Source organism: Lagenorhynchus albirostris, chromosome 13 (genome assembly GCF_949774975.1).
Source record: "Lagenorhynchus albirostris chromosome 13, mLagAlb1.1, whole genome shotgun sequence".
Classification (NCBI taxonomy): domain Eukaryota; kingdom Metazoa; phylum Chordata; class Mammalia; order Artiodactyla; family Delphinidae; genus Lagenorhynchus; species Lagenorhynchus albirostris.
The window spans coordinates 14,145,894-14,169,725 of NC_083107.1; the positions used below are offsets into that span (position 1 = coordinate 14,145,894).

Consider the following 23,832-nt stretch of genomic DNA (forward strand, 5'->3'; position numbering starts at 1 on the left):
CTCTTTGGCCATTTGTAGGTCTTCTAAGGAGAGATGTCTATTCAGATTCTTTGCCCAATTTTTAATTGGCCTGTCTTTTTATTATTGAGCTGTTTAAGTGTTCTCTGTATATTCTAGATACCAGTTCCTTATCAGATGTATGATTTGCAACTATTTTTTTCCCATTCTGTGGGTGGTCTTTTTACTTTTTTTTGATGGTATCATTTTTAGCACACAAGTTTCTAATTTTGATGAAGTCCATTTTATCTACTTTCCATTTTGTTCCTTGTGCTTTTGATGTCATATCTAAGAAACCATTGCCTAATGTTTTCTTCTAAAAGTTTTCTAGTTGTAGCTCTTATATGTAGGCCTTTGATCCACTTTTGAGCTACTTTTTATATATGGTGTGAAGTCAGGGTCCAGCTTCATTCTTTTGCTTGTGGCTTTCCAGTTGTCCCAGCATCTTTGTTGAGCACTTTACTCTGTGTTTGCTGCGTTGTGTGTTTTTTTTTAATGTATTTTATTGAAGTAGAGTTGATTTACAATGTTGTGTTAATTTCCGCTGTATGGCAAAGTGATTCAGTTTTATATATTTTATATATACACACGCACACACACGCATATATTCTTTTTCATATTTTCCATTATGGTTTATCACAGGATATTGAATATAGTTCCTTGTGCTCTACAGTTGGACCTTGTTGTTTATCCATTCTCTCTGTAATAGTTTGTATTTGCTGCATTCTTTCTTCTCTGCCTGGAGCCCTTCCTTTGCCTCTCTGTTATTCATCTTGTACATCAAATCTCAGCTCAGGGCTTACTTTTTCTAAGATCCTTCTCCGATCACCCTTCCCTCTTGTCTTCTAGGAACCCCCTCATACCTTAATCTTGACAGTTACCACTGTGGTACTTTAACTGTTTTGTCTTCCCCACTTGTCCTCCAGGCAAGCCCTTGGGAGATAGGGATCGTGGGATAACATTTTACATTAACGAATATGTACTTATATGTATTGAACTCCAGAGGGAGGAGAGATGTTACTCAAACCTCAGCACGGTGTCTCATCTTTGAACTCCAGATTGTACAGAAAATCCACAGTTAAATTTTAACAGGCAATTCTTTGAAGACTTGCAGTTATGTATATTAAGTTTAATATCCCTTTGAGGAATAGGACAGATACCTCCTATCCAACTCTTCATATCCCCCAGTAAACAGACTCTCCCTTCTCTTTCCCCCTAAACCATGGCATGTGAGTCCCCCGCTTTAGGCTGGTGGGACCAGTTTTAAACCTAAGTTCACTGCTGGGCCAGTAACAGCCTCTCATGGGTGCTAGTGCCCTGTCCCGACTGGCTCCAGTAAGGATTCCTAACTCGTCCCTGATGGGGGGATGGAAGGACCTGATGAGTGAGATCAGCCTCCCAAGCCCCACTGCCTGCGTGGAGAAGGGGTGACGGCTGCCTGAAGGAAGGACACTACGGTTCCCGAAGAGGAAGGAACAGGAAATGGAGACCCAGGAGGTAGCCCACGGTGACCGCCACGTCAACCAATTTCCGAAAGACTTCTAAAAAGATCATTATTTTTTCCAATTAGAAAGTCCCCCGTAATGGTGTGGAAAGAAGGAGGAATGGGGGCACGGTTAAGTCAAACAGGTTTGTGCAAGTCTCCGTTCAGAAATTAATAAAGTAGAAAGTGAAAGCCTGCTCTAACCGTGGTGGAATGAGGGGTGACTTTTATTCTATTGCTTGAGACTTTTTTTAAAAAATGTAGCTTTTAAGCACTATTGACTCTGTCAGATCGCCCTACTTTTCACAGTGGTCGTGACAGCGTGTGCAGAAAGCCCATGTCTCAGCGGGCTTTGCAAAGTAGAGGAACAGCAAGAGTTAGATACTGCTGAGGATTTGGGGTGGGGAGTAGCAGGATATGAGACTGAAAATGAGACAGGGCCAGAGCGTGAGAGGCCTTGAATGCCACACTGAGCAGTTCCTGACTTTGATATCCGGTCACACGTCCCTAAACAAGAAGAGAAATCCTCTCTCAAATCCCCAGAATAGAGGAAGTAGCCAGCAAGCCGGCTGGTATGAAGGGCTGGGAGATGGTGTTCAGCATGAGCTCTCTACAAAGAAAACCCTGCCTCCAGGCTTCGGTGGAGATTGAGCCTTACTACCAAGAGAGTTTGGACGAATCGGAATGATTGTGGCTGTGTATCAGCAGAAGAGGGTCTCAGGGTCGTGAGAGTGGGGCCCTGTGAGCTTTGTTGATGCCATTCAACAACTTGCAAGGTCAATAACCCTGCTGGACTCTGAACACCTGGTTGCATTCTGCCTGCATGTATACAGCGGAGGTGTGGCCATGTTTGCTGTGGGTTTTATATTTTCTATTTAAAGATGTCCCCGAACGTGCCATTTGTGAAAAAAGACGAACAGTGGTCTCTGCAGGGATGCTTGGATAGTTTGAATGTGGTGCAGATGTGAAATTGCACTTAAAAGATGTGTGAAGGGTTTCCCTGGTGGCGCAGTGGTTGGGAGTCGGCCTGCTGGTGCAGGGGACACGGGTTCGTGCCCCAGTCCGGGAGGATCTCACATGCCGCGGAGCGGCTGGGCCCGTGAGCCATGGCCGCTGAGCCTGCGCGTCCGGAGCCTGTGCTCCGCAACGGGAGAGGCCACAACAGTGAGAGGCCTGCGTACCACAAAAAAAAAAAAAAAAAAAAAATGTGTGAAGAGCACATTCACATCAATTTAGGTTCAGACCGCATGGTAGCACCAGTTTGAACTTGGCCTTCTCTCAGGAACCAAAGACCACACATCGCCCTGGGGACTGCATCCTGGGCTGTGTGGTTCATCATGGCCAAGTTTACGTCTTCACCGTGACTCCATAGACCTACACTCACGTATCCAAAGTCAGCAGAGTAGGACTCCCCTGGCGGCCCAGTGGTTAAGACTCCGCGTTCCCAGCGCAGGGGGCACGGGTTCGATCCTAGGTCGGGGAACTAAGATCCTGCAAGCAACGCAGTGTGGCCCAAAAAAAAAAAAAAAAAGTAAGCAGAGTAACCCTGGGCTGAGTTAAATCAGTCCAGACACTCGCACTTCCAAACCAATCCCTTTCTCTCCTGGGTCCTGCTCTTGCTTTTCCCAGACCATCCTTCAGTGGTCTCATACAGGTGAGGAAACTGAAGCCTTGAAAAGCCTTAAAGTTCATGCTTTAACCAAGTGTACACTACTGATAAAGAGATCCGAAACGGGGTCTAGATCCAGATCGTCTGATGGTTTTCTTCTTAACCGTGTATTGTGATAAAATATACATACAGAAGACTTCCACCTTTTAAGCATCCAGTTGGAGGAGTGTTAGTAAATTTATAGTTAAATGTACACCATCACCACAATCCTATTTAGAACATTTCAGCACACAAGTTAGATTCCCTCTCACCCCTTCTGTGGTCAATCGCTACCCTCAACTACCAGCCCGAGGCAACCATTGATCGGCTGAGATTTTACTGTGCTGTTCCCTCTGTGACTTGTTTATTCAGATTTTTCTGCTTTTCACCGGTAAAAGTCACAGACAGCTGACTCATGGAAGTTAAACCAGAGTTTACAAACGTGGAAATGAAAGTGTCGTTGCATAAGTCATACCCTCGGTTCATGCGGTCCGTGGCAGAGTTGGGCTTCTACCCAGGTCCAGTCAGCTCCAGGCCCCAAACTCTCCTTCATCCCACATGCTGTGCCCTGTCCTGGGTTTAAATCAATAAATAAAAGAACACATTGCCTTTTACTAAGAATTATGCCACTTACCTATATTTCTGAGAAGGGTTGTCCTAAAAATTATGGGGTAGAAATGAAAATGGAGATTTTTACTGAGGAAAATTCGTTTTTTAGTATCCTTCAGGGGATTCTCACATCGTGGTTTCATATCCTTCAGGGGATTCTCACATTGTGGTTTTCCGTGGTACATCGCCACATCAGTGACAACTGAAACTGCCTGATGTCTGTTTATTCTCAGTTGTGGGCAGCCAGCAAGCTCAGCCTTGAAGCCTTTCAAGAAATGAAGCTCTTGTGTCCGTGCCTCGATTTGGGAGAAGAGGGGTTCCTGTATCTTTGGGGAGGTCACCAGTCCTCTGGTTCCCAGTGGTTCTCGTCCGAGACGGATGCCATCCGGACCCCACTGCGTCCTTCCTCTCTAGCCTGCTCCGGCTCCCAGGCTTGGCACTGTCTGCAGTGGAGAAGAGGAAGGTCGAGATGCTTGTGGTCATGACCGCAGCTCCACGAGGCGAGCTGTCCTCCCAAGGCATTTTTCTTCTGAGCTTTGAAACCTGAAAGAGGAAGGAGGGAGGCTGAGCCACTTATGGGGCGTGTTACATGTTTAAACAAGTTGAAACAAGGGAAGGAAAGGAATCGCTGTGGCTTTGGCCATTTCCAGTGGCATTTAGAACATTGTCCCTGGGATTGATTGACTGCACCTGCGGAGGGACGGGAGGGGTCACCATCAGAAGATGCTCTTTCCACAGTCTAGAAAATTAAGTTTGAAGCCTGAGATGGAACTCTTTGCCAGAATGGAAATGGAATGAAATGTCACTCCTTCCAAATGAGACTAGAACATTTGGCGCCCAAGAGAGTCGTGCTCCGGTGTCCGGCTCCATCACGTAACCCCTCTCTCCAGTCCTGAGTCAGTCACTAAGCTTCTGTCTCTTGGCGCTTCTCGGATGTTCATTTCTATCCCAGGAGATTTGTAAAACAAGATGCTTGGGATGTCCTTCCATAGTGAAGAATTAGACCTTTTCTTCTCTAAAAACTTGTTCACAACCCTCAGGCCCGGGGTGTAGAGACAAGTATGGACAGTACGTGTGGCTCCTCTGCTTGCCCTGCCCCCCAGTTGGGCATTAAGTGCCTGTAGGTGCAGAGTGTCACCAACCTGGAGGTCCGGTCAGGGGGAGCCCTCCACGCAGGGGCTGTTCTGGGTTACGACCGATTTCCTCGCGAAGATGCTAATGTATCAGTGGTCACCTGCTCTCTGTGGGCAGAGGCTGGGATTGTAGGGGTTTGGGAGGTGATCAGGCGACGTGAGCCTGCCAGCTCAGCCCTCTTCCTGGGTGTGCCGCCTGCAGCCCACAAAGCGAAGACGCTCAGGACCGTCTTGCGAGGCGTCCTAGGTGTCGTGCCGGTGACCTCAGACAGTGACCTCATGTCGTGTCTGCGGCATCTTCTGAGGCTCAGAGAAAATCCATTCCCTTCTTCAGACATGGGGCCAGACTCTTAAGATGTAGACGGCGTGCTCTTCCCGGTACTAAGAACTTTTTGAAGCTGTAATTTAAAGAAAAGGGAGTGGGGTTCTCCTGCAGTAAGATGATGATTTCTACAAAAATTCTATTATACAAAAATCAGACAAGACTTTGAGGAAAAACATAGTTGAGACAAACATTTAAAACTGTATATGGCAATAATAATCCTCATAATAGTACTGACACAGTTCAAAAGACATATTCAATCCTAAAAATAAATATCCCAGCAAATAAATAGAGGAACACACACACACGCACGCACGCACGCACGCACGCACGCACGCACGCAGCTTGGTGGGAGGAGGGATACGGTAGGGCCAAGACTGCTGCATGTGGTGATGAGGACAGAAAGCTCAGTGATGCTGCCAGATGATCCCGAGGCAGCATTTGGCCAGACTGAGCCCAGGCGCAGACTGGGGGGCAAGTGGGTGTCTGTCCCTTGTCTCTCCGCGTCTTGCTGTGTTCAGCCGGGCTAGTGTACTTGGCCTTCAACAGTCATTTCTTGTTGTTGCAAAATATTAACGTGCAGGGAAGATGGTACACAAAACCAAGGCAACTTCTTTGTTGACCGGACACCGTGGCAGGTTACACCTGGTTCCCATTCCAGACCGTGTGAAGCTCATTACTCCCTCTGATAAATAAGCCTGTTTCTCATCCAACTAGACAGGAACCTGAAATAGGAAATCTTTTTCTCTTTTGGCTGTGCTGCACAGCATGTGGGATCTTAGTTCCCTGACCAGGGGTTAAACCCATGCCCCCTGCATTGGGAGCTCGGAGTCTTAACCACAGGACCGCCAGTAAAGTCCCGGAAATCATTTTTTTTTAATTGTGTTTAAAAAAGAAACCCACATAAAATTTACCGTCTTCATTATTTTTAAATGCATAGTTTGGCCCTGTTAAGTATATTCACATTGTTGTGAAACAGATTTCTGGAACATTTTCATCTTGCAGAACTGAAACTCTACCCATTAAACAGCAGTTCCCCATTTCCCCTCCCCCTCAGCCCCTGGTAACTACTGTTCTTCCTATTTCTACGAATTTGACTGTGTGAGATACCGTCTATAAATGGAGTCCTACAGTATTTGTCTTTTTGCGGCTGGCTTATTTCACTGAGTATAATGTCCTCAAGATTCATCCATGTTGTAGTGCATGTAAGGATTTTTGTGTGTGTGTGACCACACCACGCGATTTGTGGGATCTTAGTTCCCCGACCAGGGATCGAACCCAGGCCTTCGGCATTGGAAGCACAGAGTCCTAACCACTGGACCACCAGGGAATTCCCATGTCAGGATTTTATGAAACATGAAATCTTAAACACCTCAAATTTGAACAGCTTAAACACCTCAAAATTTACTTGTTCAAAATTTATTTGAAAATTTGTTCAGATTTGTTCAAATCTTGTTCAAAATTTATTTGAACACCCCGAATTTATTTGAACAGCTTAGGCTGGGAGGGTAGGAGGTGGGGGTCCTTCCTGTTCTACTTGTGCCGTGAAATAAATACCCTTGTTGAGTTTGTCTCCTTGTCATGTGCTTCTCCCATGTTTCCCCCTCAAGTTTCTAGCATAAATTAACCCTTTAAAGCAGATTTTTGTTGTTGTTTTTTAAAATTTATTTATTTTATTTATTTGCTTTTGGCTGCGTTGGGTCTTTGTTGCTGCGCGCGGGCTAGAGGGGGACTACTCTTCATTGCGGTGCGAGGTCTTTTCATTGCAGTGGCTCCTCTGGTTGCAGAGCACGGGCTCTAGGCGCGCGGGCTTCAGTAGTTGTGCCGTGTGGGCTCAGTAGTTGTGGCGCGTGGGCTCAGTAGTTGTGGATCAAGGACCCTAGAGCACAGGATCAGTAGTTGTGGCGCACGGGCTTAGTTGCCCTGCAGCATGTGGGATCTTCCCGGACCAGGGCTCGAACCCGTGTCCCCTGCGTCGGCAGGTGGATTCTTCACCACTGCGCCACCAGGGAAGCCCCCTAAAGCAGATGTTTTGTGTTACAAGACAGTCATCCACAAGGGAGCTACACCAAACATCGCAGGACAAAGTGTCACCTGTCAGAGTATATTTATGATGCCTGAGAGCCTTTGAAGCTCAGGCCTGTGTGCTTCATTCCAGAGAGCCCAGCAATATGCCCAGGAAGTCCTGCAGAAGGAATGCCGGCCCCAGTTCGCCAAGAGGTCGATGGTGCAGCTCTTCAGGCACAGGTACACCTCGGACCTGCCACCTTTCGTGACGAAGGCCCCCGCAGGGAGCGAGGCCGAGTACAAGTACGACCCTCCTTTCGGATTCCGCAAGTTCTCCGAGAAAGTCCAGAGCCTCTTGGAACTCCTGCCCGAGCATGACTTTCCTGCACACTTGAAAGCCAAGAGCTGCAGGCGTTGTGTGGTCATTGGAAGTGGTGGAATCCTCCACGGGCTAGAGCTGGGCCGGGCCCTGAACCAGTTCGATGTTGTGATAAGGTACGTTGGCTTTCAGACCATCCTCTCCCCTCTGGACTTTAGTTCTCTGCTGTGGGTCAGGGCAGCACCAAAAACAGGAGGGACCCAGGCAGCCCTACATGTCCCTGCCTGCAGGGGACTCGCTGTTTGAGAAGTGGAAACAAAGACATGAAAGGATTGGACGCCCCAAACTGTGCAGTACTGACCCTAATTTTGGTAAAAACCCTTTCAGAGGAGGTGAAGGTTGGAAGGATCGGTAGATTCAGATAAGCCAGCAAAGGTGGAAGGCTGTGCTAGGCAGGGCCCAGAGGAGGAGGCAGTGCGGGGAGCTTGAGTCAGTGGGACGCCTGGCTTCTGGGAGCGGGGCTTGGGGTAGGTGAGCCCTGGAAGGTGGTACCGGTTGGGACCAGAAAGCACACAGAGGTGTTTGAAAGCCACATAACAGGCAATAGGCAGTCATCCTACATTACAGGAGTTTGTGATAGTTTGACAGTCACGTCAGGGGACGCCAAGATTTCTAGTCTGGGGTCTGAGACGTCAGTGGGACCGCTGTCAGAAACGGAGAAGTTGAGGAAAATCTCTGGCTAGTGAGGGAGGATGACAAGATCCATCTCAGATATTTTGAGCCTGAAAGTGGTGCTATATCCACATAATGCCTTTATCCCCAGTAGCTGTGACTTCGGGTAAGTTTCCTTGCTGTCCTGTGTCTCCGTTTCCTCGCTGTCCTGTGCCTCCGTTTCCTCATCTGTAAATGGGGGCAGTGATGGCACAGACCTTACAGGGTGACTGTGAAAACAAAACGAGTTCACATCTAGATGTAAAGCACTTGGAACAGTGTCAGAATCAGGGTAGATGCTCAGTACATGTTAGCAGCTATTTTGGGAGAATGTGTAGGAAGCTAAGGAGGAAAGGACACAGGGTGTAAGATGTTTGTAGGAAAGAACCAGACTTTTGTAAGGGCCAAGAGATAGAAGAAACAAGAACTACGTTTTCAGGTGAAAGGTGGGAAGTGAGGGTGTGGGAGTGGGGTTGTGGGGTTTGGGGGGTGAAGGAGGAGGGGACTGCTTCCTTTCTCTGGGTGCTTCCTGTGTGCCCGACGCTGTCACGTGCCCTGGATGTTCTCGTTCCATAGTGAAGCCGTCCCCTTAGCCAGTGTCAGGCATGAGGACACAGAGACACTGTAGGGCACAGAGTCCAGGCCAGAGCCTAGCATTCCGAATGCAGGGTTTTGAGGCTTCCAGAACCTCACCCTGACTCTGTGTAAGCAGCTGAATGATCAGCTGTGCACAGGCAGCACTGGGGGAGGCAGACAGGACCCCGTATGCCCTTCTAATGGTGTGCGACCGATATACGGGAGGAGAAGAGGTAAGAAACTGGGGTGCGCACTCCGGTCCAGAGGAGAGATGCAGTGGAAGAGAAGGGCGGCCTTGAGCTGACCTTGAAGAATGGTGGCATTTAGCCCTTTAGGAAGGAGGTGGCCAGGAGATCCGGATGGGGAAGCTTACCTGGCAGGAGGAACGAGGGCCTGGGAGAGGGAAAGGGGGCTGGGCAGGTGGCTCAATGCCCAGTGATGGGGAGGCCAGGCTGGGCAGCACGACTTCAGGCACAGGCACTGGGGGACACGGAGCACTGGGGACCCAGGAAGGGGACTTAGACTGATTATGATGGAGATCAGTTGAAAAACTTTTTGGGGGTAACTTTTATTTATTTTTTATTTTTTATTTTTTTTGTGGTACGCGGGCCTCTCACTGTTGTGGCCTCTCCCGCTGCGGAGCACAGGCTCCGGACGCGCAGGCTCAGCGGCCATGGCTCACGGGCCCAGCCCCTCCGCGGTACGTGGGATCTTCCCCGACCGGGGCACGAACCCGTGTCCCCCGCATCGGCAGGCGGACTCTCAACCACTGCGCCACCAGGGAAGCCCTATTTTATTTATTTATTTTTAAAATTAATATTTATTGGAGTATAGTTGATTTACAATGCCGTGATAGTTTCTGCTGTACAGAAAAGTGAATCAGCTGTGTGTGTGTATATATATATATATATATATCCACTCTTTTTTAGATTCTTTTCCCATATAGGTCATTACAGAGTATTGAGTAGAGTTCCCTGTGCTATACAGTCGGTCCCTATTAGTTACCTGTTTTATATATCGTAGTATGTATATGTCAATCCTAGTCTCCCAATTTACCTCTCCCCCCCTGGGGTAACTTTTAGGTTTAAAGCAATTCTGAACTTAACAGGAAAGTTGCAAGAGTAGTACAAAGAACTCCCATTCACCCTTTTCCCAGACTCCTCAGTTGATAACGCTGTATCACACTGGCTTTATAATTTTCTCTCTTTATATACTATTATTCTTTTCTGAACCCTTTAAGAGTTAGTTACAAATCTCAAACTCCTTCTTTACCCCTAAATACTTCAGTGTGCATTTCTTAAGAACAAGGACATTCTCTTATAGAACCGCATGACGATATTCAGAATTAGGGAATTAACACTGATGCAGCACAGACCTTAGCTACAGTCCTTATTCAGACTTCACCAGTTATTCCAGTCGTGTCCATTATTTAAAAAGAAAGGAAAAGAGGGCTTCCCTGGTGGCACAGTGGTTAAGAATCCACCTCCAAGGCAGGGGACACGGGTTCAAGCCCTGGTCCAGGAAGATCCCACATGCCACGGAGCAACTAAGCCCGTGCGCCACAACTACTGAGCCCACGTGCCACAGCTACTGAAGCCTGCTCACCTAGAGCCCTTGCTCCACAGCAAGAGAAGCCAGCGCAATGAGAAGCTCGTGCACCGCAACGAAGAGTAGCCCCCGCTCGCCACAAGTAGAGAAAGCCTGTGTGCTGCAACGAAGACCAAAAAAATGCAGCCAAAAATAAATAATAAAATAGAAAGGAAAAGAAAAAGAAAATACCTCATCCAGGATCATGCCGTGCATTTAGTTGTCATGTCTAATAATAGCTTTTTTTTTTTTTTTTTTTTTTTTTTTGCGGTACGCGGGCCTCTCACTCCTGCTGCCTCTCCCGTTGCGGAGCACAGGCTCCGGACGCGCAGGCTCAGCGGCCATGGCTCACGGGCTCAGCCGCTCCGCGGCATGTGGGATCCTCCGGGATCCGGGCACGAACCCGTGTCCCCTGCATCGGCAGGCGGACCCTCAACCACTGCGCCACCAGGGAAGCCCTAATAATAGCTTTTAATAATCCAGGAGTTAGGTATCTGAGATCTGGAAGAGGAAGTGACGGTGGAATAGAAAAGAAAGGTTTGTACAGGTGTGATAATACAGGGAAAGAACCAAACAGACTTTTTTTGAGATTTCAAAACTGTGTACCTGTGTGAGTGGTACTGCTTTGGGAAGAATTCTTAGCATTTTCCCCAGAGCATCCACCCCGGCAAAGCCTTCATTGATCTAACAGTTCTGAGTGCCCCAAATTCCTGCTTTAATGTAAGACCAGGTTGCACTTGGACCCAGTGCCCTCCTCGGGCCCAACCCTGTCTATATATAACTATGGTTTGTGTCTGCCTTTCCCCGGTTTTTAGGTTTTCTTTTTTGATTCCCTTTTTGAAATTCTGGCAAGAACCACTAATATCTAAGCACAATGGGAAGCTTTCAAGGAAACATTACTAGTGCCCAGAGTGTAATGTGTTTGGGTTGGCTTAAAGTGGCAGGACTAGATGGAATTGCTTGTCATTCAGAAATTGGATACGGGAGTCTCTTGCAGACTGAAGACTGCATTGATCAAGCACCTGGAAAGGGCAGAGCTGAGGGATGACAGGGCTGCCGGGAGGGGTGCCCTACCCCCCAACCACACCCTCGTTCCCAGTCCTAAAAAAATGTGGAAAACACGCTGCAGGAATTTGGCATGTGTTAAAGTGGTTAATGTCAGTTTATCTTTGTCCTTTTTACTTAAATAGGTTAAACAGTGCACCGGTTGAAGGATATTCAGAGCATGTTGGAAATAAAACTACTATAAGGATGACTTATCCAGAGGGTGCACCACTGTCTGACCTCGAATATTATTCCAATGACTTGTTTGTTGCTGTTTTATTTAAGAGTGTTGACTTCAACTGGCTTCAGGCGATGGTCAAAAATGAAACCCTGGTAAGCACTAGAAATTCAGCCATCAGATATGCCTCCGTAAAAAGCGAAGGGGCCTCTGACTGGAATTAACAGGTTTTTATTTTTAAACTAACACACATGCTTTCAAATAAACACTCCCTTTGTAGAAGCCCCTCAGAACTTCCCCTGGAAATTGCTTTCAGAACTTGACTGAGTCACATGTGGAAACTGGGATCATTACTTAGTGGAAATAACAAGCTTGGGACCAAAATGGCTATCATTGAGGTTGGCCACCCACCTTCATTCACCAGACATGAATTTACATGGCTTCTGACTATTTTCAGAAATTAGTTTTATGTGCATGAATATAAACCATTATTGAGGCAATTCAGAAGAATATACATAAATTCTCCGAAGAGTATTTTCAAAGAGATTCTCCAAAAATGCTTTGGTGGTGGTTTTTTTTCCCTTTTTTTAATGTTTATTTATTTGGCCGCGCTGGGTGTTAGTTGTGGCAGGCAGGCTCCTTGGTTGCGGCATGCAAACTCTTAGTTGCGGCATGCCTGTGGGATCTAGTTCCCTGACCAGGGATTGAACCCGGGCCCCCTGCATGGGGAGCGCGGCGTCTTATGCAGTGCGCCACCGGGGAAGCCCCTGGTGGTGTTCTCACTGGAGTCAATTCACGGCGTTCCAGAGGGGCAGATGTGGAGGAGATGGCCCCAACTTGGTCATATTCCTTTTCTTTGTCTTTACAATAATCTATCACCTTACTTTATAGTCCCCCAGCCCCCCACATTATGTTGAAATGAATTCCAGAGGTCAGCTGTTAAGCAGTGTGTGTGCGTTTATATGCACTTGCACAAACCAGCTGACTGTAAAGTTAACAGGACATATCAGACTTTTCACAGAAGCTTCACGTGCTGGAGAATTTGTATCTCCAAAGCTCGATTCCGTACAGGTTACTGTGGTCCTCTGGATTTTCTCTTGGGTAGTTGTTCTAGTTGAAAGATGAAGCACATACGAAATGATTTACAGTCAGTTACCAAGAGACATCACAGGACTAGGAAGTGGAGTAAGTGGAGAAGGGGGTGCGTGGTGGGGACCTGAGCACAGGCGGGGCACCCAGAACAGTTCATACCCTCGAATTGGATCTGTTTGCTTGGTTTTCCCTGGGCAAAATGGTGGCTTTGGATCCTAAAAAGGCTGACTCTCTCAGGTCATTACCTGAAGAATTTCTTCCCCAAATCAATAAGAGCTGCTTCTGCAGTTCCTTTCCTTGTCCAGTGCCACCTTCATAGATCAGATCCTTAGAGTTGCTTGCCTGAGTTGAGGTACTGGATTTGCATAGATCTGTGACTTGGCCACAGAATGCAGCCTACAAACCCACAAGGGGCCACACCCACGGTTCTGGCCTCATTAGCAGGGGATGCGCTCTGCCCGCTTCACTGATAAGATCACTTGATTAAATCCCCCTAACGATTGCTTGCTTTCTTTCCTTAGCCGTTTTGGGTGCGACTCTTCTTTTGGAAGCAGGTGGCGGAAAAAATCCCACTCCAGCCAAAACAGTTCAGGATTTTGAATCCGGTTATTATCAAAGAGACTGCCTTTGACATCCTTCGATACTCAGAGCCTCAGTCAAGGTTCTGGGGCCGAGATAAGGTATTTTTGTCGCTACTGAAACTTAACTGTTCTTCTCTGTGTTGGAAAGGAGGCACCTATACAGCTTTCACTTAGGCTCAGCTGTATACCCAGAAGCATCTTCCAGGGATGAAACCTAGTCATTGATTAGATGTTCCACGTGTTTTTCCCTCTCTACATCTTCACCTTAGGGCTCCCCACTGATTGATCCCCCCACTCCTGGTGGCTCATTTCACTAGTACAGTCAGCACTTCAGCACTTCGGTCACTGAGATATTATTTAAGGTATTCTTACTCCAGGATTCCATATAATTAGCTGCAGGACACTGAAAGGAACTTCGGTGGTCAGAAAGTTCTTTACATTTTAACTCTACAGGCCACTTGGGTGAAAATTGACGTTTATCCTCACTTTATAGGTGAAAGCAGTGCTTTTCAGTTGATGCCTGGATCCCACCCCAGATGTTCTGATTTAACCTGTCTGTGTTGTGGTCTGTACATTGGGATTTTCAGAGTTCCCTGGGTGATTTTTATTTTTCAGCCTGCTCTGAGAACCTTGGTGCTATAGGCTGTTCACTGCAGTAGGTTCTTTACCTGCAATTAGCCTGTGTTGCTACTGGGCGGAGATGCCTTTATTACCTGTTTCTTCATGATCTGAATAGCTAAACCTGTGTCTTTAAATAAAACTTTTTTAAAAGCAGTGGAAATGGTTTAAGCAAAACATTTATATTTAAGGAAAAGCAAGGAATTTTGAAACATGGGGACTGCTACCCACACTGGGGGCCTGAGATACCTCCTAGGAAATGGGGCTGGTCCAGGGTGCAATTTGCAAATGGAGCTAGACTCAGGGGTCCTCATCCAATAGGCAGATGAGCAGGGTCTTCTATTTGCCCTTTGAATCAAATTCTAATTAAAAAATTGCTTTAACACAACTGTGTAAATTTTAAAGGAAGAATTCTGTGCTTGTTAAGGAAAACAAATACCTGAATAGTCTCCTTAAAAACAAAAACCTAGTTCTTCACTGCGATCAGTAAGAGCTAAATCCAACTCTGGCTCCAACTTCAGGCTTGAACACCCAGCTCGGGTGAAATGGTTCACATAGTGGAAGCTGTTCCCTTCGCAGTCCGCTGTTTTCCTCCAGGGCTCTGGCCTTTCCATCCATGGGGAGCCCAGGAGGGCCATGTAGTTTCTGCCCATTGCAGGAACGTGTCCAGAACCCGTGATGTGTTTTCCCTCTCATAGGAGAGCAGCCCTACCCCCGACCAGTGACTGTCGGGTCTCTGATTGGCTTTAGCTGGGCTCTCCCACACAGAGCACATGGGTTCCTCCGGAATGTGGGCTTACAACTTTTAACCTGTTGGCATCACTTTTAACAAAACAATTTTATAAAAAAGACAACATACTTTGGCAAGATTCTTAAACTAAGTTATAAAGAGGTTTCACTATAAATGCACTTAGATTTCTGTATCTTTTAAACTGCCCCGTTTCTTTATTAGATTCCATAGTATTTTTTTAAACACAGGCAGATGCTCATTTGTTGGTTTGCAGGTCGATTTTATTTTAAAAATAACCTTTAAAAAATGGACAGATTTAATTACGTGAAATACGAAATTGCTGAATGGCGAAGGGTATCAGAAACAAAGTTAGTGGGGGAAAATTTATCATAGAAATCACAGAGTAAATATTCTCAAAGCATTTAGAGATCTTATTAAATCAAAAAGAAAAAGATGAGCCAATAAAGAAATGAGGAAAGGATATGAACAAACATTTCACAGAAGAAATTAGTACAGCCCAGGAATACATGATAAAATGTTCATCTTCACCAGTAATCAAGTAAAAGCGAATTAGAGCCACAGTGACATTCTTTGCCTGTTTTCTTAGCAGAGATCTAAAAGCTTGATAATGTCCTTGTTTGGCAGGAATGTAGGTAGAATTATAAGTTGGCACTTTTTCCAGAGGGTGGTTTGGCAATACATATATCACTTTAAAATATGAATAGTCTTGGGCTTCCCTGGTGGCGCAGTGGTTGAGAGTCCGCCTGCCGATGCAGGGGACGCGGGTTCGTGCCCCGGTCCGGGAGGATCCCACATGCCGCGGAGCGGCTGGGCCCGTGAGCCATGGCCGCTGAGCCTGCGCGTCCGGAGCTGGTGCTCAGCAACCGCAGAGGCCGCAACAGTGAGAGGCCCGCGTACCGCAAAAAATATATATATATATGAATAGTCTTTGACCCCGCAATTTGACTCTAAAAATTTTATTAGAAGGAAATTAGAGAAAATCTGCAAGGCTATTCTAGGATGTTCATCGTAGCATTGATAGCAAAGGACTAAAAACAGCCTAAACATTCATCATTAGAGAATTGTTTAAACGTTATGGTATAGTCGATGCAATATCGTGTGACTGTTGAGGATGAAGAAAAACTAATGGATATGAAAACACCTCCACAATGTATTAAGCAAGAAAGTCAAGTTACAGAACATTTATTTAATCCCGTTTTTGTTTAAAAACTAAAAATGTATATATAGTTGCATAGGAAAAAGCTTGGAAAGAATGACCAAACTGTGAAGAATGCCCTTCCCTGGAGAGTGAGTCTATAGGAGGCTTTTACATTCTACTTTATAATTCATCATTTGAATTGAATATTTGCTTATTTTTTATCATTGTCAAAATGGTATTCTTCTTTTGGATAAAAGCGGTAACTTGGAAGATGGCTTCTGATCTAAAATTGCATCGTCAGAAACTCCCTCATGCATCTGCCCTCCCAGCAGACAGAGAAGCCTGTTGGACAGTGAGGGCTGCTCTTGGGGGACGTGTTCTGGAGATAACGTGCTCTGGGGAGCTTTTGATAGTTTCTGAGTCTCTCTCCATGCATTACCCCTATATACTCCTCCACAGACAGTGATGGGTACTCCTAAGGTGCTGTGTGCCGAGCTGGCCGCAGGTGGAGAAGACAGGGCACACTGCCTTAGAGTCCTAAGCCCAAACAGGAGGCTGGCTTCTTTAGGGTCAATTTCCCTTGGTTTTTATTTCCAAACATGTAACATGACTGTTGAGTTCCTTTTTAATAAGGGAGGTTGGCTTCGAGAGGTAGACGGGACACACTGGGGAGCAGGAAGCAGTTTTTATCAAATGATGGGTTCCCTGGATGTTCGCTATTCCCACCTTAATCTCTGAACTCTGAAAGGTTCACTGTTGTTCCAGTTTACAGAAAAGGAGAGCTGGTCATGGAAGTCACAGACTCGGCTGAGATGAACCAAGGAGGTATATTTGCACATGAAAGACGATACAAGAGAATATCGAGTACTAGATGGGCAGCAGTCTTCAAGGAGGGCTTAGGCACTGCAGGGCTTTCCGTATTCCTGTCTGCCGCCCTGTGTGCTGTCTTTACCCAAGTCTGTGAGGGAGATCCAGAGAACCAATTCCAGACGTACAAGTGGCAAGATGTTGGACGTGAAGAGGGAGTGGTGATACAGTCAGAATACAAAATTCTGGACATCTGGCATTCTAGGCCGAAGTCAGCAGGGGTACATTTTGGAAAAAACAAATGTGAAAGCCCGTAATTTGAGGCGAAAAATGTACTTGCCTGAACAGAGAGCCAGCAGAAACTGGCTGAGCTGCAGGACGTGTGAAAATGGCCTGGGGGTGTTATTTGCCAGAAAGGCAAGTAGGGGTGAAGTAAGACTGTCTTCACAAGTAAGGGGTGAAGACAGTCTTCACCAACGAGAGCTGAGCCCGCTCTGTTCTCAGGCAGAGGCTGTACAGGAGCCAGCCAAGACGGGACGGGTTCCCAAACCATGTCCGGAGAAGGGCTGTGGCCACTTGTCCCAGAGCAGACCTTGTAGACGTTTGTCGCATGAGAGAGGAAATGGGTTAGTCTTGCTATTATGGTCCTTCTGTGCAGGACCGGTGGGTGGAAGTTTTAGAAAGAACACCTTTTAGCTTGGTGCAGCAGGACCTGCCAGGCTGCCTCTTGCTTGTGTGTTAAAAGAATTCACATCACAGACCATGATTTAGAGTCTAGATTCCTGACCTGGATGGCAAGTCAGACTTTAGAATTGGGTGATATTTGAAATTGTGTGATGTATAAAATTGCAGCCCCCAGTGCCACTTTCATCACTTTGCATGGCATGTAGCCTACCTGTAAAGCAGCGACTTGTGCTAAGACCTTTTTTTTTTTTTGTCTTTTCTCCTTTCCAGAACGTCCCCACGATTGGTGTCATTGCCGTTGTCTTAGCCACGCATCTGTGCGATGAAGTCAGTTTGGCAGGCTTTGGCTATGACCTCAGCCAACCCAGAACACCTTTGCACTACTTTGACAATCTCTGCATGGCTGCCATGAACTTTCAGACCATGCACAATGTGACCACAGAGACGGGGTTCCTCCTGAAGCTGGTCAGAGAGGGCGTGGTGAGGGATCTCAGCGGAGGCATCCATTGTGAATTTTGAACCCAGAAAACCTCACTTGAAAATGCAGTTCTGACCAGGAGGGCTGTTTTTCACAGCCTTCTTGACGCGTCCTGCAAGAACTTTGAAGTGCAGCTGGTGTTTTTTAACTTTTAATTTAAAAAACAAAAACAATACAAAAAGTTCTGTTCTTCCCACTTTTTTTCCCTATTTATTTGAAGCCAGTGTTTTTGCACAAAATTTTGTAAGTTAATTTTGAGAATGGGAAAGACTTTCCAAAGAGAATTGTATGTAATGATGTTTTATTGTATTTTAAGAAAGTTATTTAATTTGTAAAAACTCTGTTCATGTCTACTGCACATAGAATCCCAGGTCATTATGTGGAAGAAGGGAGGCGACTCCTTTGATGACAGCCCTGAATGCCTGACTCTGGTTCTCTGTTAGTCTGTTCGGTGGGACAGATGTCGGAAGCACTTCCAGGGTGACGTGCTGGGTAGCTAAACCACTGGGACTGGTTGGGCCATGCTGCTGCATGAGGCCTGGGCCGGTCGGAGAAGTTCACCGTCCCTCTCTGTTGATCTGCCTTCTGCAGGAAGACTTGTAGGAATCAAGCAGGGGAGCTGTCCTGCAGGTCCCAGGTCAAGGAGGGACACAGAGACATTTTCTGTGTCCTCCGAGTACTGCAACGCTGCCCCAGGCGGACAACTCTTGGATTTCTTGAGAGTTTTTAACTGCCTTCCAAACACTTAAATGTTAATCCAGATTATTCCACTGTCTGTCTGAGGTGGCTTATAAAAATTAGGACAAAACCTCTGTTCTCCAGAGTCGTAGAGGAATAAACTCTTTCCAGGAATAATCATGTTTTCTGAAACACTGAAATGAAGTCTTCCCCGTGTTATAAATTGCCTGTTTAAGAAAAAACGTTTTTTTTTTTTTGAATGCCTCCTTGGCAGTGTGTACCAGGCAGTGTGCTGGTCCAAAAAAAAAAAAAAAGAATAAAAGCTTTTGAGGAACTCTTACAGTCTAGTTAATTTGAGTGCTTTTCTTTTTTCCCCCAGAAAATAAGTTTATAAGTCTAGCTAAAATGTCCTTCTTGGATGCCACTGCTAGTCAGGACCTCACTGCAGATACCTGTGAGGAGGGCTGGGGGATGAAGGGGTCTCCTCCGCTGGCTGCTACTGCCGCCCCTCCCCCAATTCTATTTCTCCCACAGCCCCCGGTGCAGCTCTTGACTCCCAGGCCAGGCCGATGGCTCCCGCATCTGCCGGCTCCTTGGCATATGCGGGGCAAGGAGCCAGGTCATAGCTCTGAATGAGTCCCTTGGATCTCCAGGGTTCTGGGGTCAAGCTCAGAGCAGCCTGCGTAGCAAAATAGGATTTCTCTGGTTTTATGTCTTTTCTTAAAATTTTCTATGGATTCTACTCTGTAAGACACTGTTTAGGAAAAAATGCTTTAAAATTCCTATCTGGGGCTTCCCTGGTGGCGCAGTGGTTGAGAGTCCGCCTGCCAATGCAGGGGACACGGGTTCGTGCCCCAGTCCGGGAGGATCCCACGTGCCGTGGAGTGGCTGGGCCCGTGAGCCATGGCCGCTGAGCCTGCGCGTCCGGAGCCTGTGCTCCATAACGGGAGAGGCCACAACAGTGAGAGGCCCTTGTACCGCAAAAAAAAAAAAAAGAAAGAAAATTGCTATCTGTTAAACGGTGAGACTTAGCTCTGAATACTGAGACTCAGGAAAACGGCCTGCAGCTGTCCTGTGTTTCAGGTGAGGCCAGGCCTGCACCACACACCTCCACCCCCTCGTTCCTCAGGGGCTACTTAGAGAAGCCCAAATGCTTATTAGAAAAGACAAGAAACAGCCAGGGTCCAAGAGTTGGAAAGCTTTCCCGGTGCATCCCTTCACGGGTGCGCGTGGTCTCGTGGTCTCGTTTCCCCTGCCTTGCACAGCTGCTGGGAAGTAGCCCGTCCAGCACTTCCTCAGCTTTCAACAAATACCAGACCTGGCCTCATCCCTCCCCTCCTACTCTGTATGTCTTTTTTTTTTTCATTTTTACATTGTTTTGCCCGTGCCTCTCAACGTTTAATTACTGGCAGGCAGTAAGTGCCCTAAGTGAATAAAAAGGCGTATTTTTTTCAATGACCTTTCATGGTGTCCACCAATCAGAGTTGACCAGAGACCATCTTTGAGAACTTTAAGCACTTCAGCAGTTTTCATTAGAAGTTGCTTCTCTGCTTCAGGGTTGTGTCTCCGCCTGCTTTTCTGGGAACAGACCTCCAGGTGCCCCAGGGTGTCACAAGGTTGGTCTCCAGTAACTGAGTTTCCTCCATCACACTTTCAACTTTGTGCAGCCTTGTAGGCACACATGCTCTTACGTGGATGTAATCATCGGTTTTGAGGCAACTTAGGATGACTTACACATGGTCTGTACTTTAACATACTTCTCACTAGAACTTTGAGCCACAGAAAATTTTAGTGAGTTTTAGTTTTCTGTTTTTTCCTACAGAGAGCTTATTCTCTCCAGAAACCTAGGCTGGCCGTAGAAAAATGTTTTTGGGACCAGGATGAGTATCTCCTGATGACGTGTGCCACGTTTCTAGGCAAAGATAAATTGGGATCTTCTGAACAACTTCATTCCTCTAGGTGTTACCTTGTCTTCTTCACTGATACTTTTGTGTCACGGTGGTGGTGGTGTTTTTTTTTTAAATTTCCCAACAATGTACTAATAAGGCATTGGTGATGTCTATTCTCACAGATTTGGGGGTGGGGGCGGGTCTCATCATCTGTGGACCCATTAGTTAAAATAAGTTGTCAAGCCCACTTTTTGGACTGTTTCTGTTGAACTATGACCTCTTGACCGGCAACGGTCAATCTGGTTTGCAGACATGGGCTGATTGTAAAAGAGAACAAGAAGTAGTCACACCCTAGTCTCCCCAGGGTATTAAAGATTTCTGAAACCAAGGACCTCTTTATTTTAACTACATTCTAACTCCAGTGCTTTTGGACTTGATATCAAAGGGATTGTTACATTTGCCTTATTTCTGTCTCAGGAGAAACTTTCAGACCAGCATCATAGGAAGATTTTGAAATCGGATCTATTCTCCTTGGCAGGTTTACAGCATCCAAGTATGGGTTATTTTTTCTTCCTTTCTTTGGTGCACTTCAGTCAAGCGCATTAAGAAAGACGGAAATGACTAGTTCTGTGATTTAGCAGAATTCCCCTTAGAATGAAGTGAGCTTTTAGAATGCTTGTGTAGCAAGCAGGAACTGTGCAACGCTGGGCCTGACTTCCGTTCACGCACATGGTGACAAAATGCTTCCCTCAAACGAAGGACTCTGTGTTGCTGCCCGTGGGACCGACACCGTCTTCCCAGACGCTGACCCTCCCTGAAGGCCGCCCAGATGACCGCACCCTCAGCTCTCAGACTAAAGTGCAGACAACAGGGGAAAAGACCCAGTACATAGCGCACCCCCTGCCCTTCCCTGGAGGGCCAGGCACCCTGGCCCAAACTTGTCTTTTTCTCTTCTTTCCTACATCCCAATGCCATTTCAGCCTGTTTTTGTGTTCACAGAACAAGGTGTTTATCTGTATTTACCTACAACCGACACAACATAAAACTGAAGTAAATTGAAGAGAACCATTCATTCATATGCACATTCAAATTTTGACAAGAGGGCTTCCCTGGTGGTGCAGTGGTTGAGAGTCCGCCTGCCGATGCAGGGGACACGGGTTCGTGCCCCGGTCCGGGAGGATCCCACATGCCGCGGAGCGGCTGGGCCCGTGAGCCATGGCCACTGAGCCTGCATGTCCAGAGCCTGTGCTCCGCAACGGGAGAGGCCACAGCAGTGAGAGGCCCGCGTACCACAAAAAAAAAAAAAATTTTGACAAGAAAGTAGTGCTCCCCAAAAGGAAACTGCAGTCTTCGTAGTTGGACTTTCATTACCCAAATGATTCAATTTGACTAGTTCCCAGTATTAAATTCCAACCCATTCTGCAGACAGGAAAAGTAGCCACTCAGCGGGGCTGTGGTGAAATGAGAATAAATTACATGCTGTGAAATTTAGTTATGACTTTTTTAAAAGCAGATTTTTCCAATGAGCTGTGTCAATAAGACATGTCCAAAGAATGACAGGTTTATAAGTTTCCTTCTGTCTGGCAGAAGTGAGATGTCAAGTTTTGCTCTGGTGTCAGGCAGCCATCCAAGATTGGGCAGATGTAGCCATTACAGCCTTTGTGTAGCTGGAAATATTAACAAAGTGAACTTTCAGAAAATGTACAGTAAGAAACTATTCAGGAGATATGTCATAACAGCAATAACTTTGTACACTAAAAACTTGTAACTTCTAAAGGAGTAACGTATTTCCACTCTGTTCTCTGTTACCTGGCTTATATTCTTTTGATTTATCGAAGAAAATCAGTTTCAAGAAAAATGACATTAAAGACAATGACGGAATTCCCTGGCGGTCCAGTGGTTGGGACTCCGCGCTTTCACTCCTGAGGGCGCAGGTTCAATCCCTCGTGGGGGAACTAAGATCCCACAGGTCACACAGTGTGGCCAACAAATAAATAAATAATAAAATAAATGGTGGACAAAATACTTTCTGACTATGAGGTTTTGTTCTAGAGCTGCTTCCTCTTCCAGTGTGATATTTAGTATGAACAGGAAGACTCAAAAAAAATATATGTACACACACACACACACACTCCAAACAGGCAAAACTATAGATTCCAGTGTAAACCAAAAGTCTTGTCCTAAAGTTAAAAGTTGAGTGGAATGTCCCAGCAGTGGCCTTTCCCCCTCTGTCTCGTCTGTGGCTCATCTATGTCACTTTGCTCTAAATTGACCTAAATTTAAGAACACGGTGTGTACTGTGATCCTGGAGGGTGAGCTGAGGAGAAGTGAGAGGGACAGACCCTCTGTTCTCTTACTAACCTCTCCTGTTCTCCCAACATCACCACCACTCATGATCCGGAAACAGGACCAGGAATCAGGAAACATCTGGTCGACCTCTTGCTTCACGGCTGAGCATTTAGGGTTCATGCACGCCAGCCTGGCACCTCTCATCTGGAAGGGGTGGGCAGTCTCAGTTCCAATTATACTGTCCAATTAGCTTGTCAAATATCCTGGTTTTGACTTTAAATAGTATAATCACCATACTCATTGCTTTATAGATTTATTCCTAGTGACCTATTTTGTGTTTTTTTCAAGTATTTATGCCAAGACAGTTGGAGTAACTTTCAGAAGGGGTTCTCCTGACCACTTACATCTCAGCCTGAAGCTACTTCAAAGTTGCTCCAGAATTTTCCCCAAACCTTTCTCTATAGAGAGCCAGTCCTGATTTTCTTCCCCTCTCCCTTTTCTCTGCCCACCCCACCCCCTGTTCACATCCTGTACTAAACATTGATTTCGCTTCTCTCCAACTAGAAAGAATCCTTCCTCTTTAGGAAGTTTGCGAAATTAGGCTGACAACGGAGGAGATTCTGGCCTGGAGCTAGGAGGCAGATTTAAAAACCACAGCCTGGTGTCAAAACTTCCTGCAGAAACAAAGGACTATCTAATTTCTATTGTCCAATTTTGAATACTCCTGAAAAAAGTTAACAGGATTTTAAATATCATTTAGCATTGAGATATGAAATAGAAAGAAGAAAAGCTTATTTAGATCATTTTTCATTTCTTCAGGCTTTTTGAAGTCTCTGTGCATGACCTCCTTTGCATAACAAACTTGGGTTTCAGTAGCCCTGCAGCTGGCCTATGCACTGGGGAAATCCAAAACGTCTATTAACACCCACTGCTGCAGCTTTGTTGTAAGAGAGAAAGGAGAGGGAAATATTTTGACATGTTTGTCCTATTGGCCAACAGCCCAAAGTTGGTAATGTCCACAGCGACAGCATGGCGGGGTGCTGGTCCACCATCAGCTTTGTGGGTGCCTCCACATTAGTCATTGTCTGGCTCAAAGGTCTGTTGGCCTCATCTCTGGGAGAGGTCTGACCAGGTGAAAACAAAGGCCATGCTGATTCCTACCTGCTCCAGATGCAGCCCCACATTCTCCAAAACTTGGAACTGAAACCCTGAT

At 46.3% G+C, this 23,832-nt stretch overlaps 1 protein-coding gene across 3 annotated transcripts in view; it reads left to right on the plus strand.

The window, feature by feature from the left end:
• ST3GAL5 (ST3 beta-galactoside alpha-2,3-sialyltransferase 5) overlaps positions 1 to 18,712 on the plus strand; it is a 49,487-nt gene extending 30,775 nt beyond the window's left edge. For 2 of the 3 annotated variants that reach the window (XM_060168716.1, XM_060168717.1), the window contains 4 exons: positions 7,351 to 7,694; positions 11,583 to 11,769; positions 13,228 to 13,386; positions 17,556 to 18,712. In XM_060168716.1, coding sequence (XP_060024699.1) covers positions 7,351 to 7,694; positions 11,583 to 11,769; positions 13,228 to 13,386; positions 17,556 to 17,804 — 939 coding nt within the window. In that variant the 3' untranslated portion in view covers positions 17,805 to 18,712. The remainder of the gene's footprint in view (positions 1 to 7,350; positions 7,695 to 11,582; positions 11,770 to 13,227; positions 13,387 to 17,555) is intronic. The other variant, XM_060168718.1, reaches the window with a different exon arrangement.
• The last annotated feature ends 5,120 nt before the right edge of the window (positions 18,713 to 23,832 follow it).